Source organism: Ornithodoros turicata, chromosome 3 (assembly GCF_037126465.1).
Source record: "Ornithodoros turicata isolate Travis chromosome 3, ASM3712646v1, whole genome shotgun sequence".
NCBI classification, from domain to species: Eukaryota; Metazoa; Arthropoda; class Arachnida; order Ixodida; family Argasidae; genus Ornithodoros; species Ornithodoros turicata.
The window spans coordinates 16,641,958-16,654,116 of NC_088203.1; the positions used below are offsets into that span (position 1 = coordinate 16,641,958).

At 46.6% G+C, this 12,159-nt stretch overlaps 1 protein-coding gene across 1 annotated transcript; it reads left to right on the forward strand.

Annotated features, from left to right (window-relative positions):
- Window positions 1-8,089: 8,089 nt before the first annotated feature.
- Window positions 8,090-8,602, forward strand: LOC135387753 (uncharacterized). The gene has a single exon (XM_064616851.1). The coding sequence runs from the start codon at window positions 8,090-8,092 to the stop codon at window positions 8,600-8,602; it is 513 nt and encodes a 170-aa protein (XP_064472921.1).
- Window positions 8,603-12,159: the final 3,557 nt, after the last annotated feature.

Below are 12,159 nucleotides of genomic sequence, written 5' to 3' on the forward strand. Positions count from 1 at the left end.
GTCGTGTCGGCAGGTGCCGTATCTCATAAAATCGCCGACCACTATGTCACAGTGCTTTTTAGGGCCACGGCTCTTGCAGATTCCATTGACCCGAACAATCAACGATTGACTATTGTCACTTACCAACTTTTGACCATCATCTGTCTAACTGTGACTGGTCCCGAGTGGAACACTGCTCTGACCATCTAGAGGCATACAGTATATTCGCACAATACTTTTTGGACGCCTACAAGGCAGGGAAAAAGAAAAGGAAAATAAGAAACAGGCGTGTATATCCATGTATGACTAGTGAGATCATCTCTTTAATTAAAACTAAAGATCTATTATGGAAAAGATGCCGACGCCACCCAACGGACAGTGCCTTGAAAAATGAGTTCCGTACGATTAGAAATAGAGTAACAGCTATGTTACGCCTATCTAAAAAACAATACTATCACTCCAGATTCAGCGAACACAGAAGGAATGCCAAGGCAACCTGGGACACTATTAACGAATTAATAGGGCGGCAAAATAAAAAAAACATAGATGACGAGATAGCCAGTGAGTTTCCTTGTCTGTTGAATATTGCTGAGTGCTTCAGTGAACATTTCGCGTCCGTATACCGTGTTGACAGATCCAGAACACTTAATTTACACTTCAGTTCGGTAGTTGACACGTGCGTATTCCCTGACATACTTGAACCCGAATTAAGATCCATTGTCAACGGACTGTCAACCAAATCTTGTGGTTCTGATCAAATGCAGGCGGGCAATATCAAGCGCAACTATAGTCTCATATGTAACAGCTTACTACGTATTCTTAACGGAATATTTGCATCCGGTGTTATACCTGACGCACTCAAAATGGCTATGGTAAGGCCAATCTTTAAGAATGGGCAGAAAAACAAGGTTGAAAACTACCGACCAATATCGTTGCTCTCAATTGTGGCCGTCATTATGGAAAAATATGTTCACACAGTCATGTCTCATTTCTTGGAAAAAAACAACGTCATAAGCCTAACACAATATGGCTTCACACAAGGCAGAGGGACTCAGCAGCTTCTTGAGGACTTTGTAGACTTGATCTACCACTCGTTCGACACAAACAAATTTGTTACCTGCTTACTCCTTGATCTATCCAAGGCATTTGACACTGTTTCCCACTCAATACTACTTCAGAAATTATATGCATACGGCTTTCGCGGTCCAATTTATAAATGGTTGTGCAACTTCCTTCAAAGGAGGACCCAGTATGTGTCTGTGTGTGGTCAATATAGCCGGTCTGTTTAGATTCAATCTGGTGTGCCTCAGGGATCTGTTTTGGCTCCTTTGCTATTTAATTTATATATTAATGACCTGAACGGTGTGATATCTAACTGCCAATTATTTCAATATGCAGATGATACTCTCATTGCCTCTGTTCATGTTAATGACGCGGAATCCATCAGAATCTTGCAGACGGATGCCTCTTCTGTTTATGATTGGTTTCACGAAAATCAAATTTATATTAATCAAAGAAAGACACAACTAATCTGTTTTCATAATCCACTTAAAGGTGTGACCTCCTATCTCCCAGTAGTTCTGCATTCATCTACATGTAACAACTGTGTTTGTAATCCCATTGAGTACAGTACCTCTGTTAGATACCTGGGAATCATATTCACTAATGATATGTCCTGGAACGATCACCTGTCTTACGTTTGGGCAAGGGTCAGAAAAGTATCTTGTATTTTGTTTCGCCTACGCTGTATTGTCCCAGTGAAGGTCAAGAGAACTATCCTCGAAAGCTTGGGCTACAGTGTATAACGATATGGTATTACTGCCTTCAGTCATTGCAGTGAATCTTAGAAGTGTAAAATTAACTCCATTCTGAATAGCTGTTTAAAGAGCGTAAACTATGGCTCACCAATTTTTCTCACCAATTTTGCTCACCAATATTTCTGCGTAAGCAAGCCTTCCCTCCTTCCTCTTCCTCCTCTCCGGAGGTTTTTGAATATATAGAGCTCTGGTAAATAAAAATTTTTGCTGTGTTCGAGAATTCTTGTTGTGTCGTCTCTCTCCCTCCCCGTCTCGGGTACCGCCTCTCTCATCATGCACCAGCTTGTCAGCGCCCTGTCACTTCTTTCGATCACCAATTTCCACTGATACAGATCTTTTTCGTACCACTAAACTTCCTCGTTTCGACAATATCTTCAGGTACACGGTAGTGTTGAAATATTTCTGGTCTAATATGTATAAGCAGGCCAATATTGCACGGCGCGAACTTAGGCATCCAAAGAGTCCATACATAGTACCGTCCTGCTTCACTCGTTATGGAACATTTTGTCGATGCTACTACGTCCCATATATTTTTAATCACCTACCTCCAGAGACTGTAACAATTAGTACAAAATCACAGCTAAAGCGTCTGTTAAAAAAATACTATTACTGTTAAAGTGGTAATTTACTGTGCCTTTTCCCTCTGTGTTTTTCTTCTCCATGACTTCCGTTTAGCACTTTTTTCCCGTTATCTTGTGGGTATTGACGCGTATCGCTGCTGACTGCAGTCCCTGCTCACAAGCTCCCTCGGGCTTAGGCAGGACTGTTATATTTCCCTGTACCCAGACTTGTACGTAACGGGTAACGGGCAATTGCGTTACTAGTAATCAATTACTTTTTTGAGTAATTTGTAACGTAATCGATTACTTTTGGGGCCCAGTAATTTTTTGAGTAATTCAATTACAATTTTCAGTAATCAATTACCAAGTAAACGATTACTTGGAAACTAAAGAATCCATATTGCTCGGGACGACGCACACACACACATATATATGGGATGATTCACCTCCGCGAGAAGACAAAACCAACTGCCCTCTGCAAGTTCGGTGCAAGGCAGCTGTCTTATCCCTACACTCTAAATATTTTCACACCTTTAAAGGTGTAAAATTGGTGTATTCTCATGTATTACACCTATTTGACACCCTACACTGTTAGAAAAATTTATACCTTTTGGGGTATAAACGGCTTGTCCCAGGGCGCATACCTTTTGAGGTATAAACGCTATACCTTCCAGAAGGTGTACTCTCTTTATACCTCCATAAAGGTATATTATTTGCACCTCAGGGTATAAACATATACCTCCTAGAGGGTATATTTTGGAGACCTTGTGGTATAATTGAAGAAAACGGTAATATTCGATTTGCTTCGGCGTCATATCGGAGTGGCGGCTTCCCAGCGCAGCTTTCCACAAATATTGAAGAAAAAAAAAGGACCAAAGGAACAATAACAAAAAAAGAAAATACCTGGAGACACTCGCGCACAAACTCATAAAGCATGGATGTGAATCGGAGAGGAAAGAAATTAAGTAACAATTAGCATTAAATTGGAAACCAAGAAGCAACACCAACAAATATTAGGAAAAATATTTACAGCAGCATTTGCTGGAGAACAGATACATATACAACACACCGCGGCTACACATGGTGGAGACCATCCTTCGCCCGGGAAGCAACTCAAGAAGTGAGGGCGTGCAAATTTATTTATTTTGGGATCAAACCATAGGCTTCCAGATGTCACTACCCAATATAATTAGAATGCTAGAATTAATTAGAATGTTGTCTGCCTCATATTTTGTTAGTACCTATTTAATTTCGCGGTCGCCCGAACCCCTTTCTTCCAGTATATATATATATATATATATATATATATATATATACTTGTTGTTAAGTGTTATTTATTTAGCATGCTGTTTATCGACTGCAGGATATACATAAACTCCCGAGTCTGAATCCTTGCCATAAAACTAAGAAACAATAAAAAAGGAAAACCACGTTACTTTTAAACTTATACTGGAAGAGGTCCTGCCTGGACCCTTTCAGTCCAGAGCAATGTAAAAAGCAAACAAACTCGAAAACACAGCTGAAAGTTTTAAGTTAATGGGCCCCGGACCCGCCGGCCAATCAGGCTTTCGGCGGACTCCGAAAGCGCCAATTTCAAAAAGAAACAAACAAACGTGGTTGCTAGATTCGAAAGATTCACGTTTGAACTGCACGTTACGCTACATTTCCTTCTGTTTCTCTTGACATTTTTTACATCTTTCCGATCATTGACTATTCTGTACGTTAAAACACTTTTTCTTGTCTCACTCTTTTGTGCAATAACCAGTACCCTATATCGCTATGTTTTCCTCTTGGTTGCTCTTATTGAACAGCCACAGTTGCTTCGCGGGGCTAACATGGAATCGCTCGCTCTCATTCAACACCAGGGTTGCGGAATGGGATCACTCATTCCATTCCAATTCCATTCTGAGGAATGGAGATTTGTGATAATCCCATTCCTTTCAATTCTACGGAATTGAAAAGGTATGGCCAATTCCCACCCTTGGAATGGCTTGGCAATTACCCCATTCCATTCCTTTAATTCCATCAATAAAAGAAAAGGGACCCGTAACCGTGCTGGGTAGCCCAGCAGTACTATGAAGGAGATTGACATTACCCATCACGTAAAAAGCAAAAACAACACTCTTCAACACTCTGACATAAAGATCGTTTCCTCATCTGATGATAAAAAAAGGTGTCGAGCGTGAAGTCATTGCTTAGACAATTAAGACATTGCTTTAGGAGTTTGCTGGTGCCCTCCTAAGAAGTGCCCTTCAGCATATGCTGTATTGCAGTTGATTTCACCTCGGAAAAAGTGATATGCATATTTTAAAGAAATATGTTCGCAGTTTGCTGGGACGCCCTGAATACTGATTAAACGTGCTAATGTTCACTCATAGGAAAGCTTGAGAAGATGAAGTGAGGCAGAATACTGAGACTGGAGAGACACGCAACACAAAGTTGAAACACACAAGATGAAGTGCTGTACGCCAACAACAGCGCTGATTCTGAACCCAAAGCAGCAAAGATTGTTCTCTGGGATACCGCATCAGAACTAAAGGTATATGTGATGTGCAACTTGTGATAGTTACATTCCAAAATGCATTGGTGCAAAGGTGGTTCCCTGTAATATGTTTTGCAGACTCTTAGGCCAGGCAGTCACATCATGTACAACAAGAAGGGTCACACTGTTAAAGGCAGCGTACAAAGTTAGGGTTGTGACATTTGAATCTTCTTCTTCGCCACAAAGTGGTAGGTAAAATATTCCCAGTACCATTGATCTCCCAAGGATATCCAAAATAAGTTCGGATATCTAGGACATTACATGCGTTTACATCTAGGCTGTATCCACAAAGTAACTTCACATATTATCCATGCAGATGTATCCGCGGGATATTCATATTCTTTCCAGAGGACGTTCGATGGGTCACCATGAACTGTCCCTCTTCTTTTTTTCCCCTTTGTTTGAGGCGAACATGTGTAGCATGTAGCCTAATGTATTGTAATGTTAAAGCGTTCCAGTTTTGTTTGTGGGGGGGGGGGCAACACAGTGTTCGTCCTCCTCTCACATAAACATCTTTCTTTGTGAGAGAACATGGTTCACGACACGTATGTTGTGTACGTAATGCTGGTTTACGAGTTACGGTCAACAGTTTTATATGAGTTGCCCTAATTAGGTATCAAATTATAACGAGCGAAAATAACTCCCGTCTTTGTGAGAGAGCGTGATATCTAGGGGGAACAGTTAAAAGTAGGAGATATTTTCATTGTTCCGTGCTGCTGTTTGGCAAGGTATCCGCAGAGGTACCCCATCGCTCTTACAGTTCCACTCACAAGGCAATCATGTTAGAGACGATAGCCTGAATTAAAAGCACGATACATGACAGGAAGGGATGCGGGTATTTTCAGCGGGTATTCGCGTTTTTCGCCAAATCGACACTGCACAGCGGTGATACTCGGAACTAGCCGATCCAGGTACACACGGCCGACCTGCTGTTCTATTGCGGAGAAGTTGCTGCTTTTCGCATGGGTCGCTGACCTGCGCCTGTATTTTGCTGTTGAAATCATGGATGAAGGGAACAGTGCAGAGAACGACCAGCAAATTTAACCAAACTACTTTTGTTCTGTGCCGTAATGCGACTCTGCGCGCCAAGGGGACTGCAGTTTGTCTTACCGCATTGTTTCTTTACACACATGGAATACCGCCTGCTTTGACGCATCCTCGGAAGAGATGGATTGAGCGACTCCGAATCTGCAAACCTGTTACATCAGCAATGGTTGTGTGTGTATGGCAGAGCTCTTGGAGCGGTACTGCCTACATATCTGATGAACGTTCTTATTTTTCTTTTCCTGAAGCACATTTCTGTGCAACTTACGTCAGGAAGGGAAGCAAAACCTGGTCTAGGCAAAACAGAACAATTTTTTTTTTTTTTTTCAAACTTGAGTAGCCATTATGTGCAGGAAAGCGTAGGGGATAGCGCGAAAACGTGTACCAAGTCAGTTTTGTAACTGTGCATTTGAATCAGCACGTCAAATCACTTGGAGAAAGAATTCAGAAAGAATCCGGTGTTTCGTTAAGGTGTTCCAAAAACATGCGCACCAGTGACACACGGCTTGCGACAACATTACCCTCTAAATTCTGAACTACATTCCTACACGAGCTACACACTTAGAAGATCTCATCTAATAGAAGGATAGCACTGGCTTACATAACAAATAAAGTAACAAAATTTGTCTGGAATTCCTGAATTCAAAAGAATTCCTGTAACAACCACAAGGGGCCACTGCCAGATTGTTATAAGACCTAAGGACTCGCGCGCTGTTTTTTTCTTTTCCTTGCTGATGATGACGTCTGCATAAACGTCGAAACGTCCAGACAAATTTTGTTACTTTATTTGTTATGTAAGCCAGTGCTATCCTTCTATTAAACATGACTCCTGGCTTCTGGTCTATCTTCAACTACATCAAGATGTTATCTGTAAGAGAGCATCAGCACAGATATCGTGTGCTTGCATGTCTCTGACATTTCTGCAGTGGAGGACACTCGCTGCTTGCTATGTCGGCCTCGCAACCAGTAAATGTGAAATTCACCTTCACGAAGTGTGGTTGATCAAACACTCCGGAACTTCGCAAATAATAAGCTACAACTATGGCCTTCTCTTTGGACAACTCGGTTAAGCCTGCGAGAAGTATATGAGCAGCAGCTAATACAGGTTCGCCTTCAACGCATCGAGAATCAACATTGCAGCTCAGAAATCTCAAAATCGAAACTAAGCGACAACGTGGTTACGTCCGCCATGTTCGAGATTAGATGCGCCACCTACAGGTCGCGCAAAACGCGAACAACCTGATCTACGTACGTGCGGGTTAAGGGCCAGTTCTCACTTCGCGACGCCCGACGCGGCGTCGTGAGCAGGCGGCGGAAATAGACGCGCATTTCCGGAGTCGGGAGAGGAGAGACGTCGAGCCAAAAAAACTGCCATGCCGAGCTGCTTTCACGACGTCGGCGAGAGCTGCCGAGAACGACAGCTGGCGACCGATTAGGTGACGCAGAAAGGCCACGCCCCTTGATTTTTCGTCTGCTTTGGACGACGGAAGGCCACTGTGGTGGGAACATGAAAATTGTGCGCGCTGACGGGGCGGCGGAAATGCGCCTGTAGCAGCCCCAGCGGTGCTATCATCATCCTCGTTCATCATCTCGCGCCCGCGTAGCCGCGGAAAATAAATCAGTTGGGCTCTCGCCGTCAAACCAGCCGGTTTTCTTTGTCTCTCCTTGAGTTCCAACAACTGGTGACCCGGACGTTCCGTGACCGAACATTCTAGAACCTTGGCCCGTGCTCCGCCACGCCTCTCGGGAACCCGCAAACCAGCTCTGCTCCATCCCCGATGTTGTTGATGAATAAATAAAATGAAATGAAATGAAATGAAATGTCTTCACTGGCTGTCGTCGCCGTGAAGCTGCCCCCGTATTACGACCGCAACCCAGCTGTGTGGTTTCTCCATGCTGAGGCGCAATTTAACTTGGCTGGCATAACCGCACAACAGACCAAGTTTTACCATGTCATTTCTGCCCTTACTCCCTCTGCTGCGAATGAAGTCTACGACATACTGGCAAGTCCTTCCCCTTCTACGCCGTATGACCAGCTAAAGAAGGCTCTTCTCCAGCGAAAGACATTATGAAGCCGCTCACGCCTGCAACAGCTTCTCTCGACAGAAGAGCTCGGTGATCGCAGGCCCTCTCAATTACTGCGGCGCATGCGACAGCTGCGCGGCGACCAATCAGCTTCCGTGGACGATGCCCTTCTGCGTGAGCTCTTTATTCAGCGACTCCCGCAGAATGTACAAATGGTCCTGGCCACAGCGGCTGACATGACTCTCGACCAGCTGGCCACTCTTGCTGACGCGGTTCTGGAGGAGGCCAATCCAGCTGTAGCTGCTGTGTTCCCTGCATTGCCCCCTTCGGAACCTGCCCGACCTCAACCGCGCCAGCCCCCTCAGTCCACCATTGACGACCTTTGTCGCGAGTTCCGCTCCCTGGCCGCTGTCATAGCCGCTTCCCACGCGTCAAGACCAGACACCCATCTCCGACGGCAACGTCGCGACCGAACTGGCCGCAGGACAAGACGGTCCCCTTCCACCAACCGTTCCGCCAGCCGAGACCGCAGTCCTGCAATGTGCTGGTACCACTGCCGCTTCGGTGCTGACGCACACCACTGTTTCCTACCTTGCTCATGGCAACAACAGGGAAACCAGTCGGCGGACCATTGATGGCGACCAATGGCCCAGGCTCTTCCCCCAGTCGCCTCTTCTACGTCCGCGAGCAAGCTTCTGCCCGACGTTACCTCATTGACACTGGGGCGGAAGTCAGCGTAATCCCCGCAAGCCGTACAGACCATCGACAGCAATCCTTGTATTCCCTTACTGCAGTGAACGGTTCCTGAATCCCGGTCTATGCCCAGCGGTCGCTCACCCTAAACCTCGGCCTCCGACGCACCTTTCGGTGGATTTTTCTCGTGGCTGACGTAACCCAACCCATTATCGGAGCCGATTTCCTTACCCACCACCATCTCCTCGTCGATATGCGCCGTCGCAAACTCATAGACTCCTCCATCAGCCTCACTGTGTCGGGCATACGTTCGTCCTTGCAATCGCTTCGAATTGCCTTCTACCAAGACTCAAGCAACCCCTTCCTGGCCATCTTGAGGGACTTCCCGCAGCTAACTCGCCCTCCGGACTGGACCCGGCCCGTGAAGCACAGCGTGGTTCATCATATCGAGACCACAGGTCCCCCGGTCTTCACTCGTCCCCGCCGTCTTCCGCCGGAGAAGATGGCCATTGCACACGCGGAGTTCGACCACATGCTGGAAATGGGAATCATCCGCCCATCCTCCAGCAGCTCGGCGTCGGCGCTGCACATGGTGCCTAAGAAGACCGGCGACTGGCGCCCCTGCGGGGACTACAGAGCCTTAAATCGCGTTACCATCTCCGACCAGTACCCCATCCCCCATGTCCATGACTTCACAGCATCCTTACATGGCGCTACTATATTCTCGAAGCTGGACCTCATACGGGCATACCATCAGATCCCCGTTGCCGAGGCAGATATCCCAAAAACGGCCATAACGACCCCTTTCGGGCTCTTCGAATTTCCACGGATGCCATTTGACCTTCGTAATGCAGCCCAATCGTTCCAACGGTTCATCGATCGTGTCATCCGTGGCCTGCCGAATGTCCATGCCTACATCGACGACATTCTGGTGGCCAGTCCAACACCCGAACAGCACGACGCCGACCTGCGCCAGCTATTTTCCCGCCTCACCGATTTTGGCATAATAATCAACAATCAACAACCAAGAGCGAGTTCGGCGTTCCCGAATTGGACTTCCTGGGCCATCATATTTCCTCGGCTGGCATTTCTCCTCTACCATCCAAAGTCCGAACGATCATAGATTTTCCGCAACCCGCCAACTTGCAGCAGCTACGCACATGTCGCGAAGCATGTGGCGACGTGACGCATAGCGAGAGACCATGGCGATGTGAGCTGAGTAGTTGAGCGAGCTGGGTAGAACCATGGTGTTGCGCGGCCGGGCGTTGCGATGAGTGGAACCGCGGTGAATTGACGTCGTCGCCTAGCGGTTCCTCGGTAGAACGATGCACCGTACCTTCGGAGGTGGGCTTGCAGAAATTTGGGATGGTGCTAGGCCGAATTATGCCGAACATGGTGTTCGTTGTTCGGGTCACCAAATGTAGAGGAGGTTGTGTTCCTCTACATGAGTCCTGACCGGCGATGATGGACGGTCCCAGCGGGCAGATGTGCGTGGCCTCACGCTAGGACGGTGCCGGTAGAACCGCCGTGCCAGAGCCGTAGCGCGTGGCAGCAGAGGCACGTCTTCGTCATCACACACGAGCCGCCACACGCCTCTACTTCCCCCGGCCGCTCACGACGCCGCGTAAGGCGTCGCCAAGTGAGAACTGGCCCTTACTGCCAGGACACATTCTCGTCACCGTTGGAAACTTGTTACGCAACACTACATTTAAAGTGACAGTCCGGTCGAAAACATGGGTCTGGGAAATACCGTCTTACGGTTTGTAATACTCCTCACAACCAACGCGCAAAATATTTCAGAAGAAATCGTATCGCGCGATTTATAATCGATTTTTTTCTATGCCGCAGTTGGTCCTGAGCACGGGTCCTGAGTAAAGGCCGCACCGAGCTCTCGCGTGACGTGCATAAGAGAAAAGCCTCACGTGACTTGCGCATGCTTGTTTGCGCGATAGTTGGTTGTTGCGTGCTAGCACTTGCCCATTACGATGATTTTGAGTAGCAATCACACATATTACAGCGTAAAACGCAGAGTAGCGTCAATGTAAACACAGTTATCACGACGCAGCCTACGGTTGAGTACCCTCATTGAAAAAAAAACACCTCTCTGCATTCCAAGCAACGGTGCAGTCCTGCGCCCCACTGTGTGGGTTGGGGACGTCATGGTCACGTGACGGATGACATACGTAGAGTATCCTTGGGGCAAGGAGATGCGAGGGAGAAAAACGAAACCGGATATCTTCAGAGGAGTAGTTTTTATTCGGTGTCTCGAAAACCACGCCGTTTTGCGAGCTGAAACTTTCCACTCAACATGTAAGCCTCAGTGGCAGTTCGAGCAAATCAACTTCCGGTTTTCCCGGACGTGCCCGGATGAACATGCCCCAACAATTTCTATTTCAGTACATGTTCCATCCAGTAGACCATTGCCTACTGGAGGATCCCCAAGTGGTTTCCCGAATTGCAGTGCCCCAGAAACGCATTGTGCTTGTCCCCTCCTACAGTTTGCAATATAAAACGCCGGTGAGACACGGCATTGTCATATTTGTGGACAGTATTTTTACACTATACCTGGTTCGACCCCTTCAGTCGCCCTTGTACGTGAAGCAGGAGGAGACACACGAAATTGATCGATAGTTGATCCAAAGAACGCATTGGTGCACTGCTCAGCGCAAGAAATATGTAAACCGAAATCGATTAATTAATCGAAAAAATCACGAAGTGTCGACGCTTTTACATTTCAATTAAGTTCCACTCATGAACTTCTTCGTTATAAAAGCTACGAGGGCGGTTCCATAAGTTTCCGGCCCGACCAACTTTTAATAGTCATAGAGACGAAACAAGTGTATCACTTTTTGACATAGTCACCCTTAACTTCGATGCACTTTTGACACCTTTCAACCAGCATTCTTATACCCTTGAAAAATTAGTCCGAAGTTTCGTCCGCAAAATGCTGGAAACTGCCTCTTGCACCTCACTATCGTTTTGAAATCACCGTCCTGTGATATCCCTCTTCAAGTTTGAGAACAGGAAGTAGTCACTCGGTGCCAAGTCTGGACTGTAGGGTGGGTGGTGGATTTCTTCTGCACTCCTTCAGTGCAGCCTTGGCAACAGAAGCCGTGTGGACAGGGGCATTGTCCTGGAGCAACCGGACACCTCGACTCAACCTGCCGCTGCTCTTTTCCTTGATGCCGTCTCGCAGTCGGTGCAGGAGTGAAGCATAAAAAGTCGCATTCACTGTGGTCTTCCTCTCTATGATGTCGATGAAGAGGATCCCGTGACAATCCCAAAATATTGTTGCCATGATCTTCTTTGTGGATTGTGTGACCTTGGCTTTTCTTGGGGGTGCTTCTCCTGGTTTGCGTCATTCCATCGACTCCGTTTTCGAAAGGGGATCATAGTAGAGCACCATAGTCTCATCCCCTGGGACAATTGACTTCAATATTTCTTCTTCGTTCTCTTGACAGACCTCCAAAAACTCTTTGGCACAGACGACGCGCTGTTG